At 45.7% G+C, this 18,314-nt stretch overlaps 1 protein-coding gene across 3 annotated transcripts in view; it reads left to right on the plus strand.

The window, feature by feature from the left end:
- The window catches only part of LOC146178563 (uncharacterized), a 145,058-nt gene that overhangs the window by 117,288 nt on the left and 9,456 nt on the right, over positions 1-18,314 (plus strand). For 2 of the 3 annotated variants that reach the window (XM_084578374.1, XM_084578375.1), the window contains exons 2-6: positions 11,373-11,818; positions 13,457-13,660; positions 14,692-14,745; positions 15,467-15,568; positions 17,227-17,288. In XM_084578374.1, coding sequence (XP_084434500.1) covers positions 11,373-11,818; positions 13,457-13,660; positions 14,692-14,745; positions 15,467-15,568; positions 17,227-17,288 — 868 coding nt within the window. The remainder of the gene's footprint in view (positions 1-11,372; positions 11,819-13,456; positions 13,661-14,691; positions 14,746-15,466; positions 15,569-17,226; positions 17,289-18,314) is intronic. The other variant, XM_084578373.1, reaches the window with a different exon arrangement.

Here is an 18,314-nt window from a genome sequence, read left to right on the forward strand (position 1 = left end):
ATCCTGCCAACGACTAGGGCCTGTACAAGGCGGAGGGTGTCCTCCTCCCTCATCCCTTTCCGGTGCCAGGTCACCCTTCTAATCATTCTGGAAATTTGGTTGACTGTGGTTTTGAGTGTTTTGATTGTATAATTCCTGTGCGCGCCTCATGTCATCCGCTCGCAAACACGAGATCCCACGTACATCCCTCAACCACGCAAAAATGAACAATTACAGATCGAAGAAGGCGTGAGGAGGAGGAGGAAGATGAGGAGGAAAGGCAGGGAGGTTAACCCGTAATAGCAACCGGTTTACTACCCTGCACTGGGTGAAAGGGGTGAGTGGATATAAAAGTTGTGAGAGATGAATGGGTGAAGTTAGTACAGTCACATCACAGGCATGTCTCCTCACATCACGTCACAGTCATCTCATAGCAAACTCAGTCTTTCGATTAGGCCTGTGCTTCTCATAAAGCGGAGCAGTGCCGGGGAGGCCTTCACCGCAGACGATCGCCGTGGCCAGGGACCTAAAATCTTAATTTCAGTCAATGGGCGTCCCTCTAGATGCTTCAGCGTACGGCACAGACACTGTCTTTCCTCGCTGTATATAGGGCATTCACAAAGAATGTGGCCTATAGACTCGTCGCATCCACAGTTTGTACATGCAGGGCTGTTTGCCACGCCTATTGTAAAAGAATACGAGTTTGTGAATGCTACACCAACCCACAGGCGGCACAGCAAAGTTTCTTCGCGTGGGGTTAGGCCAGGTGGAAGCCGGAGCTTCAGGTCAGGGTCCAGGGACTTTAAGTGGCAGTTCGCAAACTGGCCAGAATTCTACAAGGAGAGTGTGTGTTCCCGCTCAAGTGCGAGAAGCCTGCCCGCTGAGTCTGCCCTAGAAAAGGGAATCAACACACAATCGCCGTCTTGGTGGGCTGATCGTGCGACCTTGTCCTCCCGAAGATTGCCCGCTATGCCGCTGTGTCCTGGAAGCCATTGGAAGATGATGTCATGTCCTCCATTAATTGCACAGTGATGAATTTGTCGTATTTCCGCAACGAGTTGTTCATGGGCTCCACGGCGTGAATATCGGCACTATACCTGCACGTCGGTCTAAATGATGTCACCTCTCGAGTTTGTGCAGAACTTTCGCCGACTGATGGCAGCGCCTGAAAACAGCGCAGTGCATGCTTCTTCATTGCGGCAAGCAACAACCAACACACCCCCTACCGCCTCCCTCTTCTATTTTATATATCGCTTTTGTTATTCGTCGGCGATCGTGGAGTGCTTACTAAGCTACCCGTTCTCGTCAGGGGAGCAATATATGTCGCTGCTGCCAACAAAAGGTGTTTTTTTTTTTCGTAGGCGTATAGGTGCAGCAATCCCTTACTTTCTACCGCGGATTTTCAGCATTTAGTGTACAGTTCCGGCTTCGCATAACTTTGACAAAGTCTCAGGTAGAACGAAAGGAAGAAGATGGTTTGCACGGTATAAAAAAGAAGAACCGAACAAGGGTAAATAGGGTACGCCTCAGGTCGCAGATGAGCCAACGTTTCGGCAAGTGGACTTGTCGCCCAGACGAAGACAAGTCCACTTGTCGAAACGTTGGCTCATCTGCGACCTGAGGCGTACCCTATTTACCCTTGTTCGGTTCTTCTTTTTTATACTTTGACAAAGTCTGTATTGCCAAGCACGGTTCGGCATTCAAACTCTTATCATACTTAGTTTTTATAGGAACGGCCCAAACCACAAAGCCGAAACCACCACCTGCACTTCGATACCATACCATACCGTACCATACCCTACCATACCATACCGTGCACATCAAGAACACTCCTCGTGCTAGATAATACCGGAGCCTTCCACTACGGCGTCTTCCGCAGCCGATATCGGTTTGGGGTGCTGGGCTTCATGCACTATACCATACCGTACCATATCATACCATACCATACCATACCATACCATACCATACCATACCATACCATACCATACCATACCATACCATACCATACCATACCATACCATACCATATCATACCATACCATACCATATCATATCATACCACAGTCCCATACCATACCGGATATTCTTTACGGAAAATTTTTAAACGCCGAAGCGTGCTCCGTGATATTTTGGCTGCACCTGCAGGCATGGAATGTGCGCTCCTTTAGATCTCGGCAGTGTTAGGTATCGGTGACTCTCGTGCGGTGCAAAATCTCCCGCCTAAACTCGTATCCATACATATGGGCTTACTCCGACAAACGTTTCACAACCGCCCGGAAAAGTTGATTGACTAGGTTATATTGCTGCACATTCCCTTGCCCACAGCAAGCCCTTAAAAGGAGCTTTAAAGAAAACCCTCACAAGTTGGGTTTTCTTTAAAACTAATTTTTTTTATTCACAATCAATGGTGTGTTCTTATCTGCTCGTTATGCTTTCAGTTTCATTTCAGTGTCATTCGTACAGGACTAATACTTCCCCTTTAGATTGCGATCACTTCGATCGTTTTCCTTGGGATTCCTCAGCGAGTTCTTGCCAATTCCTCCTCGTGAATTGTGTCATATCTCAGGAGGCGAACAACAACAACGTCAAGCGTTGTGCGGTCTTCTCTTTGCACATTACCACTCACCTACGGGTAATTCAAGCGCAGTTCCCCACATAGGCAGATGCTTCGCTGGGGGGACTCTTAGAACGTAACCTCTACTACCCATGATGTAACGTGGGGACTCTTAGAACGTAACCTCTACAACCCATGATGTAACGTGGGGACTCTTAGAAAGTAACCTCTACTACCCATGATGTAACTTCGGATTTCGCCTCGCTGGGTCCGAATGACCTTGAAATTCGACCTCAAGCATTCTTCTCTTACGGCGCAGTTCAGGTGTTCATCGCGAAGTGTGACAGATGCTGCACCTTTTCTTTTCTGTAAACCAGTTTACAAATTAAGCATAGGTGTCCACAGACAGGAGTAGGCAGCGAACGCGATGGTTAGATGGCATCCTCGAGGCGCTGTAGATGAAGTTATGTGATGTTAGGAAGATAGAGACCGGAAAGCGTGGCGTGACATGGTCCATAGGGTCACGAAGAGTCGGACACGACTGACCGACTGAACTGAACTGTCCACAGACAAGCGAGAACATACTGCGCGATCGTTTCCTCAAAAACCAACTTCAATAAAATTATAAAATAAATCGCTGAACAAAAATGCGGTATTAAAGGCGATATACGTCTACTCCTAAAGAGAAGCCCCCACCCCACCCCCTTTAGCGTTTCCCTAATTCAAGCCATCAAGCCGTGTACAACCTTGTAAAACCATGCAAAACCGTGCTTAACATAGATTTCGCTCGTATAACTAGGTTCAAGCCATGCTTAAACCATCTTTTTTTTTTTTTTTTTTTTTTCATTGAGGTTCAATCTAAAAGGACCCAGAGCAGGTGAGTTCAATGCATTGGTTCTGCCGCGCTCTCCATCTTATCCATTGTGCCGCTGTTGCTCCGCTCGCTCCGTGCCTCCCAGAGTCTCCGCGTCCTCATTAGAGAGCTATAAGTATACGGCTCGGATTCGGATTGGAAGTCCGCGTATCCGGTTTTCCGTTCCTTTTCGTATCCGATTGGAGGAAAAAAATATATATCAAAATGTGAAGAAGGAATACATAGGCCGGAGTAAGTGCTCGTCAGCATTTTAAAATTCAACATTTTTTTTTTCTGACCTGCATTGATGACGGCTTCTTAGCAGAAGTTTTGTTGAACGACGTCTTGGGAAATGCTCAGAGCATGGAGGAAGGAAACAACTGAGAGGCCCTTGCCATTCCCAATGCATTGGAGAAAGTGTGGCGGAAGTGACGTCAAAATTTAGGCTTAGCCAAGTCGGGCCATAAGCAACGGCATCGCTGTTGCTATGAAAACTCGGGCCACTAGCAACAGCGTTGCTAAGGGCCTGGGGTTTGTGAGCGTTGCGGAGAAAGAAAAGGCAGAGTGTAAAAAAGGAGGAGAGACGTTGCAGCGTCCGGTCGTGGCGCGGCCGCGCCGGCTTCAAAAAAGTGACGTCAGGACCTCTCCTAGGTTATTTCCTTCCTCCATGGCTCAGAGGCTCACTGTCGCCATTTCCTGTTGGAAAGAACGAGGGTGAGAAAACACGGACAAAGGGGTGTCTCTGCCTCTATTATGCTAAATATATTTTTTTACCTCACTCGGCGCTCCGTTTTCTGTTTTGTCGGCGAAAGAAAATAAACAGGAATTTTACGTCTCCAATTATGCAAACGCGACTAGACAAATACGGCACTCTTCTAGAGCACTATACTCCGATTAGCGGAGTCAATTGCTGGTCGCGGCTTGTTCAGCCTTGTCCCTCGTTTTCCGGAGCGGAATGATTAGTTCTCCAAAATGTTTTCTTTTTTTTCGCTGAGATATATTTGCTATTCGTTATTCGTTGCAGCGTGAGCTGTAGGCGACGTGCTGTAGTTTTTCTGCATGCTCTATTCTATTTTATGGTTATAATTAAAATGAAAACGAGAAGACGATCACCGTCTGTGGCCGCTAAAATTACGGGCTTATGCGTCTAAAAAAAAAAAAAAAGGAAGTTGAATCGTCTTAAGGAATTTGATGAAGTTCAAGGATTCGCATGAATGAAGCTTGTGGAGGACGTTATAACCAAGTTATTTTCGCCAGTATTCGGTGTGATAAGGCAGTTGTCAATTGAAGCGCCCTACTGAAAAATTGTATGAGACAATAACCTCACATTTTCTCACACAATCTCACTCAACTCACATAACAGATCATACAAGTCGCATATAATTGCATAAAGTCTCATAGTTTCTTGCAGATTATCATAAATATTGTACGATATTTTATGATAATGATGTGCACCGTATGAGAGTCTATGCGATTAGATGAGATTTTATGAGGTTATTGCCCCGCAGAACGTTTGGTTTATCAGTAGGGCGATGATTATATTTAGACTTCTCAAAGCGTGGAAGCAGTGTAGAAAAGCTTAGTAATGCTGTCATCGCATGCATAGTAATATTTCCGCTGCCTTCGCCTGTATCCGCCATGCGTTTCCCCAACAGCCTTACACGGGCTTTACCTTCGGAGGCATGTGTTTTCCTTTTTTCGAGCAGACGTTCCTTAGTCAAAATGTACCGGCGCTATATGTAAAGGATGTCACGATAGGTACCCTACCATAAATTTACATAACTACTTATAAGTAACTGATTGCTTGTAATAAACTGAATCTTCTTCGAATTCTTTAATTGATTCATTAATTTTTGCAAAGAGTAAAGCAATCGATAATCGATTTCTTTTTTCGTCACCTGATTACTATCGGTTACTTTTGATCCTCCGAAAAAATAGGTTGTGTAACCACCGGTGTCTCTTCGACACCTCCTGGTGGCAAGCTTCAATGCTAGAGCGGAATATTCTTCCGCGATTGAGGTACAATGGTCGGGCGTAACTGCGTGCCATAGCTGATAAGCAAGGACCGCAAGGTCTTCCCCGAGCAACTCCGCCTGGCCTTCGAGCCCGTACACCGAGAGAGGCTTGAATGTCGCTGCTCATATTTCCACATGAAAACGTACAATCAGCACCGATGAAAACAGAAAAGAGCAAATTCGCAGCGTATAAAATGCAACAGACAACGGATCAGGAGTGGTGCGCCGTGTCATTCTAGTCTGTATAGGTATGGTTTGGTTTGGTTTATGGGGTTTAACATCCCAAAGCGACTCAGGCTATGAGAGACGTCGCAGTGGTTTTCGACCACCTGTGGTTCTTTAACGTGCACTGACATCGCACAACATACGAGCGGCTTGTTCTTCGTCTCCGTCGAAAAGCGGCCGCCGCGGCCGGGATTCGATCCCGCATTCTTGGACACAGTAATCGAGCGCCCTAACCACTGCGGGGCGTATATATATGGTCTTACGCCAATAAAAGTGGCACGGACAATAAGGTAATGACAATGTGTTACCTTTCTGTAATTGCTTGGATGTTTTTTGGAGGGTGTAACCGATCATAAAATTATTTGCATTTCAGTTGAAGCAATTGTAATCGATTATTCCTTCCTGTGACGAATACGTGTCTGGCCCCTGCCCAGTGTTGTGTTCTCCGGAGAAACATGAATACCATCGTAGTGATATTTCGAGATGACGTCATCGTTTCAAATGCTAGTACAAAATAAATTTGGGGACACTTAAGCTTTGCCTTCAACGGTATGATATATACGCTTACACATTCCCTCACACGTACTGGTTATCAGCACGCAGTCATTGGCTACCACGCCGTGTGCAAGACCAGGTGCGACATAGATATTCAAAGCTCGAGCTGCTTTTACCAAGCCACATACGGACATGTCAGCGTGACCGAGGTGTGGGTCTCTGACTCAGGATCAACCCCGGAGGGTTCGATTACCCTCTCGAAGTAATTGCCCGAGTTGGCAGCTTTTGTCTCGTCATCTTCTCCAGTGACATGGCACGACCCACCGAACAATCACTGCATGGTGATGTAACCGGAGAACTAGCATCTGCTAGAAGTATGCTCTTAGTTTTTCTCTCACAACGACGACGCCGGTCTTCCGCTGGGTCCCTTAACGTGTTTTTTACCTGTAGTTTTCACCCTTTAAAACCTTGCAGTTGCCTTTCATCCAGCCCAGCTAGTGTGTGCCATTGCTATTCTGGAATTTTGATATTTCTGAATTCACTAGTACTGCTCGTCCTCATGTTTCCAAGGCGTGCTCGCAGTATTACCACGGCGCGGAGGTGACGTGCGTATCTGAGAGAGCAGTACACCACACGGCTCCGTTCGCGTTGACAGGAGGGTCAAGTGGCCGGCGCGATCACGCGCAGCATTTGCTCTGGTGACGTCATAGCGCCCGTCTAGTGATGACAAGAGAGCCTTGAAGCTGCAGACACCGCGTGAAGAGCCACGCTGATACGCCAACACCGACAGATGTGCAGCGGAAACAATAGAGAGATTTAGCTTACCGTGATCCGCGATCCGCCACCATGGGTCTCTACCGCGAGTAGGCGGGGCGGTCAAGCTGATTGGTCCCGACGCGGCAGGTCTGTGTGCCGACATCCAGTATGTGGCGCCATCTGTCGGCGTCAAGGGGGGTCTGGGCATGCGCAGTGGAAAGCACGGTGGCGGATCCCAGTAGCGGATCGCGGATCACGGTAAGCTAAAACTAGTTTTAGCTTACCTTGTGGTAGAGCATCCGCCTCACATTCGGGAGGTACCGGGTTCGATACCTGGTGCCGCCGGTTACCCACCGGTTTTTAAATGGGTACAAGCTTTCCCCCGGCCTGGTGCTCGGCTCTTCTGGGGTGAAATGCTTGGGAAAGGGGGTCACGGCCCAAATAGTTGCGCCGATGTGGCAGTGACTCGTTCCGCCACCGGACAACAATAAGTCCGCCTTGCGCGGCAACAGCCCGTTATGTGGCCCTTTTTTAACCGAAGCGGTGGCCTTGTGGTAGAGCATCCGCCTCGCGTTCGGGAGGTACGGGGTTCGATCCCCAGTCCCGCCGGGTACCCACCGGTTTCCAATGGGTACAAGATTTCCCCCGGCCTGGTGCTCGGCTCTTCTGGGGTGAAATGCTTGGGAAAAGGGGCCATGAACCAAAAATGTTGGTTCAAGAAAAACTAGTTTTAGCTTACCGTGATCCGCGATCCGCTACTGGGATCCGCCACCGTGCTTTCCACTGCGCATGCCCAGACCCCCCTTGACGCCGACAGATGGCGCCACATATTGGATGTCAGCACATAGACCTGCTGCATCAGGACCAATCAGCTTGACCCCGCCCCGCCCATGCGCGGTAGAGAGCTACGGTGGCGGATCGTGGATCACGGTAAGCTAAATCTCTCTAATGCAGTAGCCGCTGCGCCAAGAAAGAAGCTGAGAAGTGTGGGGCATGCAAGTAGCCGGGTAACCGGAAACGAGAACCCAATGCGGCGGGACGTACGCACGCTGGCGTGAACAAAATGAGAGCGTAGTATGCGTCTCACTTGTCAGTGGACAGCTGCACCTACACTACATACAATATAAGGTGTACATCTGCCGTTGGCTCGATTCCCTATCGCAAACTAGTTTAACTTGACTAACTGATAGGAGTGAAATGGCATGACACCACGTTGCATAAAGAACAGCTGGGTCATAACGTTGAAAGGAAATCACGTACGCGTTTTTTTTTTGGGGGGGGGGGGGGGGGGGCACTACTTCAGCTTTTAAAAGCCGGTCATCCTAGACAAGAATATATACCGGAGGAAAAGCTCGAACGAAACTGTTACATAACTGACCGAACTTACACTGTTAATGTTTTGTTCGCATGCTGCCAGTTTCTCTTCGGTTTGTCAGCGTAAACATCTCAAATTAAACAAAACATGAAAAGAGAGAGAAAAAACTGAGTCCTCGCTTTTGAGACCAGAAGAAAACAAGCCGAAAGTCAACGCGTACGAAAGAAGAAACGACGACGAGCGGCAGGTTTCTCTCCGATAAACTGGCACAGCACAACATTCGCCCACATGCTTACGGCTGGATGGGCTTTTTCACGGCTGTCTTCCCTGCCTTCTTGGCTTATTTTTTTTTTTCTTCATGTTAATGCACTGTTGCAGTTCTGGACTTCATGTCTTTGTCTTTCTGCTTTTTTTTTTAATCAGTTGCCCTGATTCCTCCTTCCTTATCTTTTTTCTACTTTACGTTTCTAATTCTTCTTCCTTTCCCCTTCCCTCTCTTTTTTCCTTTCTTTCCTTGCTCCTTCTTTTCTTTACTCTTTCTTTGCTTTGTTTTTCTGTTATTTTCTACAAAAAGGAAACTTCTTGGGATTTGTTTTCTATTCTTTCTCCTTTACTTTTCTTTTTCTCTTCTTGACTTTCTCGATATAGTGTGATTTCCTCCAACATAAAGAAGCTCCCTTAAAATATATTCTTCTTCCTTCTCCCTCTCTTTTTTTTTTTTTTCATTATACTAGTTGTCTTACTTTTATCGCGTACTCTGTTGTTTTAGATTTCTTTTTGTTTATAGAAGGAGAACCTGTCGCTGCGTAATGCACCGCGTCATCTGGAAGTGGTGGGCCTGCAGCGGAGAGTTCGGCGGGCCCTTGCTCTTCTTGTCGAATCCGAAGCGCCCGAGAGAGCGTGTTTTCGATAACAGCAGCACCCTATTTTCTTTTTTTGTTTGTTTGTTTTTTCTTTTTTTTTTTTGTTCCTTCCTCGTCTTTGCTACTCCTTACCCCATGCTTTATCATCTCCCCGAGTCCTTTGATGCGCAGCTGTTGCTTCCCACCTTCTCTTTCTCTCTTTCCTATAGCGCTCATGTTCGTTCGGAACTGCCTCCTTATCTTAATCTACGTTTTTATTTGACCGCTGCAAGAGATGTAAAAAAAAAAAAAAAAGAAAGTCGGACCCAAATGTATAGTAAAAGAGAAGAATTGCGCGGCTTTTGTTAACCTGACTCCCAGGTGTGCCAAGCTTTGTCCCGCTCACGGCGAGGCGAAAGTCGCTGCTGCTAATAATTATTATTATAATTACCGAAGGCAAGAGAGCTTAAGCTGAGCAGAAAACAATACAAGATTCATTCACAAGAAAATGCTGAAAAAGAAATCCTTCGTTAATAGTCCCTCTATTCGTTATTATGCACTTAATGGAAGCGCGGTGCTATTACCGGCCGGCCTATAATAATGGTCGGCACTAGATGTTCAACAATATACAAATAATTACATAAACCCGTGTGGTGTATGTTGTATAACCGAGCCATCAGCTTTAACTAGAAATCCAGGAAGCAAAGTACCGCCTTACTAAAGGAACATCAGCTAAGGACGAAATCAGCACCTTGTGCTGGCTCCTATGCTGCGAACGTCGGAATGCCGTCATTATCAGATATCGTGTCCGGCGTTGTTGCCTGTTTTTAATCATACAGCGAGTGCACTGCTATCTCGGGACGAAGAACGTCCCCGGGACGCCATTCAATGTGTCGATTCCATGCCGTTTGGTGTCATCGTCTTTCAGCACAGTACATACCTCGCTTTCATGTCCACACCCTTCCGAGAGACGAGTACGTGTTATGCGCTTGCATAATGAGAGGCAGCTTCGACCACCCCATGAAAGCTTCCAGGTGACTCAGACCTCTGGAATAGTGAGAGAGATAACATGCCTGCAAATGTCCTCCCTGGAATTTGGGCATACAGGCGATTGCTTTCCCATGACACGTTTTCCTTTCGGCAAACAGTACGCTTATGTGAAAAAAAAAAAAAAAAAAAAAAACAGAAGCGCGAGCCAAAATCTAGGGCAAAAGAAGTTCAGTAGCATGTACTACTTCCACGTTCGTTTCATCACTGTTGGCGAAATTGGCACGGTTTAGTTAGAACTATTACAGGAAAAATACCATACGAACATAATACGCGGCGGAGAGATTTGCGAAAGCATCTTGTTCCAAGGGATGGAAGCCGCCCGGCCTCTGCTTTCTCCGAGTGCATCCGGCCGCGTGCCGAGGGCTACTCGTATCGGCAACCGATAGTAATTAGACGTTTGCACTGTCTGTATTTTGTTTTCTGCGCTGGCTTTGGCTCCCTTTTAGTTGCAAATATAATTCCGGCGTCCTACTTCCTCATGGCTTCCTAACGGTTGGCTTACTCTCAAACCACCTCAAGCTGCAGTGAAGCATGCTTTGCAGGGGCGCCGCCAGACGACAATCGTTACTGCGCCCGTTTTTCTATGTCTGTGCCGCGTTCATACCCGAGCTCTCATTTATAAGTAAACATCAGTGTTCCTCCTGTACCGACCTCCTTAATTTTCAGCTTGATTTTCAGTGTTTCGGTGTCTTTTTCTGCGCTTTAATTGCACAGTCTGTTCGCAAAGTTGCAACCGGCCGGCGGTATCAGATCAACAAGAGAACAGAACAATTTCAAAGCTTTATTTTCATAAACATGGCTGCGTGCCGAAATCGTAGTCCGTACTGAAGACCCCAGTTTTTTTTTTTTTTTTTGTGTGTGTGTGTGTGTGTGTGTGTGTGTGTGTGTGTGTGTGTGTGTGTGTGTGTGTGTGTGTGTGTGTGTGTGTGTGTGTGTGTGTGTGTGTGTGTGTGTGTGTGTGTGTGTGTGTGTGTGTGTGTGTGTGTGTGTGTGTGTGTGTGTGTGTGTGCTTGCGCAAAATCTCTGAGTAGAGTTTATCGTCACTTAATTGTGCAGCCCGAGGGTGCCACCCAAGAGCGCTGCGTATTCGCCAGCAAACTGCATATTGTCATTCGTTCTTGCCTGTCCCGTTACTCTATTGTACAGTTCTCGCTACTTTTTATTTTGTTTGTCTTTATTGTGCTTCAGCGCATTATTTATTGTGTCGCTTTCGTCACCTTCCTCCCCTTTTGCCACTGTTGCGCGCTCGAAGCCCCCCGCATCCTGAGCCTGTCCCGTGTTCTGCGCAGATGTCCAACAGCACGCAGAGGGCCTCAGCAGCCGAAGAAGCCGACCCGCAGCCGGAGGAACACCCCAAGCAGCAACAACAACAGCAGCGGCAGGCGCCCGAATGCCGAGGCCCCGGCGAGCCCGCCCCGACCGCCCGGACCTCATCACCGCCTCCGACAACGGAGTCGCCGCCGGAGACTCAGGCGCCACCCGACGGCGACGGCCTGCAACAAGTGCCGCCGACCACGCCCCCTTCGGCGACGACGGCAGAGTCGGAAGCGGAAGTGACGACAGAGCCGAGGACCGCCGAAGCCGAGACGACGCGGCCCGACGCGACCGCGAGGCTACAGCCGCCGGCGGCGGAAGCCGCGGCTGCGCCCGCGCCCGCCGCCAAGAAGCCCTCACCGGCACCCTCCATCGCCTCGGCGGCCGGCGGCGCACCCGTTGTCGTCGTTCCAGACACCAGGTGCTGCGCGAGGACGCATGAATCTGAAATGTGCACTAGGACATATGAAAGCGGCAGTTACAAAAGCCTCTGCAGAGCTAGTCCACTCTAAAAACAAAACAATCCGAGGTGCAGTGTCTCATATCAAAACCCAAACTCTGACAAGCTCTGTGATGCTTCAACTTGAAAAAGAAGTCATCAGCTCGATCATGAATTAATTAAACGTTATGAGCAGTGGTGTCGCTAGGGTCACCCGCACCCGGTAACTATAGAGATAGGATTCATCCTACATTGTCAAGCATGGTATTATTTTCTTGTTTTTTCTTGTTTGTTTAGGTATTGCAGACTATGTTCATGGGAAAATCAATATTTATATTTTTGTCCTATATGTCCCAACCACTATTTTTCGTACGGCAATAGTGTTCCATACTGCAATCACTCAAAATCACGACTGCTTGTATGTAATTAGAGGAACATTAACTGCTCTTACTAGAAAATAAGACTGAATTAAGTTACATATGTGCACCTGATATATATATATGACCGAGAAAAAGTGGTTACTTTTCCATGGAAGATACTATAGTCACCACAGGATATTGGGGGTACAACTAAGCTCCGCCTTAAGGTATGACATAACCGCATTATAATGGTTCCCGTCTGCAGCTCCCCTTGCCGATTCTCACTTGCATACATGAAATGTTTTCTATTTGCTCAACCACTGATCCCTTATTTTGTGCTTTTGACTGAAGATAAAGCGCACGGGAAGACACACACACGAGAAGAAGACACAGAACACGCGCCTCTATTATTTTATGTATACTCATTACCATAGAGTCATCAGCTACCACATTATGTGAGGTGCCAGCTGACATAAATATAAAGCTCCATCTCAGCCTATAGCCATGAAAACGTGCTTGTGTAGCATGATAACAAAAAAAGTGTTCCGAATGGTTCAATGTTCATATTACATCCTCTCATCTCAAAGGAGCTGCCCAAGTGGTAGATTCTGCCATGTAATATCAGCTTTGCAATTAAATATTGGTGTCACTTAAGCTTTTCAGCAGCTCCAAATCATTAACATGCAACAATTCCACTGTCTGCACTTTCGTTCATGGCACAGGAATTGTCCGATTCTGTCAGGAACTGGAAGAGAAATGGGCGTTAAACGTCAACTCTGTTTTGTTTTTCAACCCTTTATTTTCTACTCTATATACATTTTTCTCCATAAAATTATTCTGGGAGGCTCAGTGGGCTGTTTTCTCATCCGTATTTATACTCTGTTGCTGCTTTACAGACAACCCCATATCTTTCAGCATATGCATTCCTGCTTAATTAACTCAGTGTAGAGAACTTAAATAGTCTTCTTTTAACCATCTTCTATGTTATTCCAGAGCCCACCACTACGGCACCTCTTCCTCTCTCCCTCCTTTCAATCCCACCTTCCTCTCTTCCCTTACAGTTTGTTTCAGGTGTCCACAGAGATATGTGACAGACTGCATATTTTCTTCCTTACTTTTACTGTTATTTTTTAAGCAGAGCTGCACAAAACATTATACAGTAAACATTTAAACAATGTCCTACGTTTCTATATTGTGTCCAGTGAGACCATCTCAAGTTTGTAGGCCTGTCCTGAAAATGTTTCTCTCCTCCCTGCAACAGCCCATCGTGGGCGGGACCAAGCCGTGTCGGCATTTCGGTGTCCGAGCCATCGGGCGGCGGAGACTCGGGCCGGGTGTGTGGGAGCCTGCAGAACAACAACAACAGTGGGTCGCCTCCACAGGAAGTGTCCGCAGCGACTCCCGTGCGCGACAAGCAGTCCAAGACATGTTGCTTCTGTTGGTGCTGTTGCTGTAGTTGTTCTTGGTGAGTGCGTGCCGTGCGCAATACCTGCACTTTATGGTCACTGCACTGTGTCGAGACGACCTGTAGGTTGATTAGCTTGCCCTTAAAGACAGCATATCCAGAAACAAAAAAGCCTTATAGGAACTCTGAGCAACTTACTGCTCTCTGAATTTTGACCTGGTAGTTAGATTTTCAAGGCTTCTACAAGCTCACGACTTTTTAAAGCAACGTTCTAACCTTGTAAATTTTCTGCAACTAGTTTGAAAAGTTGCAGAATGGAGGGGTTCTGTAAAATGCAATCTGTGCAGAATGTTTACGCTGTACCGGACGCCGAATAACAGTGACATTGTCACAGAAAAAGTGACATATACGGTGTTGTCCACTCTTAGTTACAACATTGCACCGCACTGCTGGTGATCTGCAAAGCGCTTCTGGTGGGCACCGTAGAAACTATAGCGCAGGAGCAGCGAGAGCATGAAGCCCTACCTATGGCTCTCACTGCTTCTGCACAATAGATTTTATGGCTCTGCAGAGGACCAGCGGCGCAGTGCGACGTTCTAACTAAGAGTTGACGACATCGTACGTCATGCACCATTTGTGGTATGTGGCATATAATATAGCACTAGTGATAGCTCTGTGCTGATACCATTATGTTGATGCATCATAGAAGTTCTGTCGATAATAATTCAGAAGTCAAAACATAATGCAAGTACATTTTTTTTGTCCAGTTCATTCGGAAATATTTAGGGGACGGGTAGTTTGGAATTGACAGAAAGCAGTAGATGGAGGCAGTTTTCTGTCAGTTTGCAAAGTATGGCCATCAGTTTTATCTGTGGTAAAGAAAACGACATTACCTTGCTACGTATCTTCAAGAACCACCATCAGACTTATTCACTGTGCATTTCGCATACCCACGGAGGGTATATTGGCAGTAGACCCATGGTCGAGTTCTGTGCAAATTATCTGCCCCAGCCCAGCCTTGACGCCTTATGAGGCCGTGCCTTTGGTAAAAACTTAATGATTTTCGTTTCTGTGTCTCACTGTTCTTGTAGGAGAGGATCGCGGCCAGTCTATGCAAGCTTGCAGAAACCCGTCAAGCTTTCCAGGTGGGTTTGAACATAGCTGCTGAATGCAGGCAGAGTTAGTGCAAGAGTGAAGGATAATTAAGGAAAACTAGGGCGGTTGTAACTGGTAATAACTGGGCATAGTGCCCAATTTGTTACCTTGCACATGGGCAGGGGTACAGAGGGAGTGAAGCGAGAAAGGGTCATTCTCTCCATAGGAAGCGACCATGTACATTGGTCTGTTGAAGTAGTGATTAAAAACACAACAAGAAAATAACATCTGTAATTTGTGTACAGATATGGATCCTGCTTGAGTACCTTGGTTTTGAAATATTGCAATGCTTCTTAATTCCTACGAAAACGGCGACCTTTCTGTGATCCTGAGCACACAGCAAATTCTGCTGAGGCTGTGCTGAGCTTGACTATGCACTCCAATATTAAAGAAGTTATTTAGTCAAAATTCAACAATGATGGTTGTGCTTACTTAGGAATTTAACACCAGTATAGAAACAAAGTGCAGCCCATCGACTGAAAAGCTTTTTATTTCTCTACTCACACATGCTCAGCCTAAAAGTTGGTTAAAGAGCTCCTTCCTCTTTTCCCAGTTGCAGTGAGAACATAAAGAGCAGCATCAACAAAAGATGCAGATTTGTGAGCCGGTATACTGATGTGATGTGGCCTGGACTTTTCTGTTCCCGCATATATGCATTCTCTTTCTTAATGTGCCAACATTAAAATATTGCACCTTCTTTGCTTTTTGCAGCCTGGCCCTCAAAAGCAACAACGGCAATGTTAGGTCACCACGGGACAACAACCAAAGGCTAACTGCGGGTGACAGCATATTTAATGGAGACGGCGAACCACCGTGAGTAATCACCATTGGCTATACTACGTTAAACGGCTGCACTTGGCATGAGATTATATGCAACCTAAATGGCAGTGCGATAAAAGTTAGTTCTTATTTGGAGATTAAAAGAAAACTAGAAGTGGTTATATATGTATGTGCAAGAACACAGTTCACGTGCATCACTTCTGAGCAGTACCATCTGGATATTATTAGACTGGTAGATGCTTCTTTGTTTTGTCTTGAGAAGAAAACACGGCGCTCAAATGAAGATGAACTGAGAGAGGAAACATGGACAAGCGCTTGTTTGTGTTTCATCTTCTTGAGTGCTGCAATTTCAAGTAGCAGACACCATCTTGACCAAATGCATTATTTTCTTTTATATTTGCCTGTTGTAAAACTTCACCAGCAGCTTTGCAGTAGAAATCAAAGAATTACCTATCTCTTATGTAAACATTGGCTGCTCTCTTGAACTGGTATGATGCGTACATGCTTTCACACTTTCCACGGTCTATTTTTGTATTTCTCGGCAGCACTTGGTCTGATAAAAGGTAATCACTTTCAAGAGAATATGGATTGTGTGCACTACGGAGCCAAGAGGGACGAGGACAGAATCGCAATGCCTACAGAGATTGCTAGCCAAGATTCTTCAATATGTGCATAAACATGTTACTTTCTGGTATTTGTATCACAAGCACATGCAGTATATTCAGTTACCACATGAGCTACAAGCAATTGTCAGTACTCTATAGTTACATCAGTGCTGAAAGCCTTGGTTTGACATTAGTGGTTTAGCTCACACGGCGACATTTCTCTCGAAGTATGATGTGCTAAAAGAGTAGTTTTGCTACAAAGATATGCCGACTTTTGAGGACATTACTATTTGTAATTTCTTGAACCTCATAGGCTTTACTGAGCTGCATGTGGCTAAATCTAGCATATCTTAAAGGCTCTCTGACAATGTCATGTGGCCATGAACTCCCAGCTTGGAGGAAACCTCCCAGGCAGCACAGATGATTGGCCCAACATTGGCATGTGGTGGAAATGTGCCAGTTCTAGTTCTATGTATGGCCGACATTGCCGACACGCCAATGGTTTGTGCTGCTTGGGCTACTATTTGGTGCATGACTCAAGTCCAACAAAGCCAAAGCCTACATTGGAACTAGAGTGGAAATCACTCTGTGAGCTTCGTGTTTGTCATCACTTATCATGAGTGAAGTCTCTGTGTGATGCCGCATAGAGACTTCACATGTCGCAGTAAGGGTCTAGCTACAGGGAAGATTACTGTTTCTTGCCTGTGACCTCCACATACTATATGGCATGAATATGTATGATCACGCATATGTCGACTGGATTTGCTTGAACGTAATAGTATGTATTTATCAATAAAATCTAACACATTGAGAAGGCCAGTGTCTTAAGCACATACATTTGACAAAGATCTCGATTTAATTTACGTATGTAGCCATTCGGTTATGCTAGAAATAAAACAACTAAATTTGTTTGCATAACAGTCTGGTCGACTTCTGAATGGCGTGCTGGAAATGTTTTCACTCAAATCTACTGCTAGTGACGAAACAGCATGTCATTTTTCTTTTTGTCAGTTCACTCACATGCAGTGAAGCAAACTAGGAGTTACGTTCTCAAACTTGTGGTATTTGTCTTTCATTCCAATGCAGACCCACACTGGAAGAGATCCGGACGTGGGGAGACTCGTTTGAGAAGCTAATGAAATGTTCAGGTATGTTCGTCATCTCTTCACTTCTCGTAGTCTGAACTGTGGGCGGCAAAGTTTGCGTCTCTTTCCTTTTTTTATATACTACAGTGAAAAGCAGTATGTTGATGATTAATTAAGCTTTTGCTGTTATTAATTTGAAGAATGGAGTATACATGGAAAGTAAAAATAAGTTTGAATGATAGAAGCTAATAGCTTTTGGATTACAGCTCTCGTCAATGAATTTATCATTTGTTAGTTTCCCTTATCTTCTTGCATTGTTTCGCAGTTTATTATGGTGTCTTTAATGTTCCAAAGTGGCTCAACTGCTATGAGGAATGACACAGTGCAGGGCTCTAGATAGTTTAGACCACCTGAGGTTCTTTGACTACTGATCATGTTATTTTTAGGAGAGAAAGGTTATTATTTAGAACAAACACGAATTAATTGAAGGATCACTAATGGTAGACTGCAAGCACTTCCATCTGCGCAAAAGCCAGTTTGTGTCAAGAATTTTACAGATAAAGCTAGGGCCTGCTCTGACAAACACTCTGCTTGAACAGTATAGGAATTAACGATGCCATTTTGCAAGCACAGTTTACGAAATACACAATTGATGGACGACCACTATATATACAGGTAATAGGTTTGCATGTGGTAAAAATGTTGCATATTGAAGCTGACTGTACTTTTATTTTTCTTGCTCTGATTCAGTCACTAAGCTGCAGTCAAGTCGAAAAATAATTTTCAATTTACCGGCAACACTAGTTTTCATTTATTTACATTTAATTTGAGTCATGTTCTCGGCACTTCCAATGTGATTTATTCTTCTTATCTTCCTTTGGTAAGCGGTCACAGATAAAAATGCTGGGGCCTTCGCGTTCCAACCATAACATAACCATAACCATACATAACATTGAATCCCTGCAAAGCGGTGCTGTTCGCTTCATTTTTACGGACTATTCCCCGTACACCAATGTTACATCTTTAAAAATTGTGCCGAATTAGATCCACTATCATTACAACGAAGACACACTGTTTCACAGACGACTT

The sequence above is a fragment of the Amblyomma maculatum genome, chromosome 9 (genome assembly GCF_055883805.1).
Source record: "Amblyomma maculatum isolate TAMU_Amacu chromosome 9, ASM5588380v1, whole genome shotgun sequence".
Taxonomy (NCBI): domain Eukaryota; kingdom Metazoa; phylum Arthropoda; class Arachnida; order Ixodida; family Ixodidae; genus Amblyomma; species Amblyomma maculatum.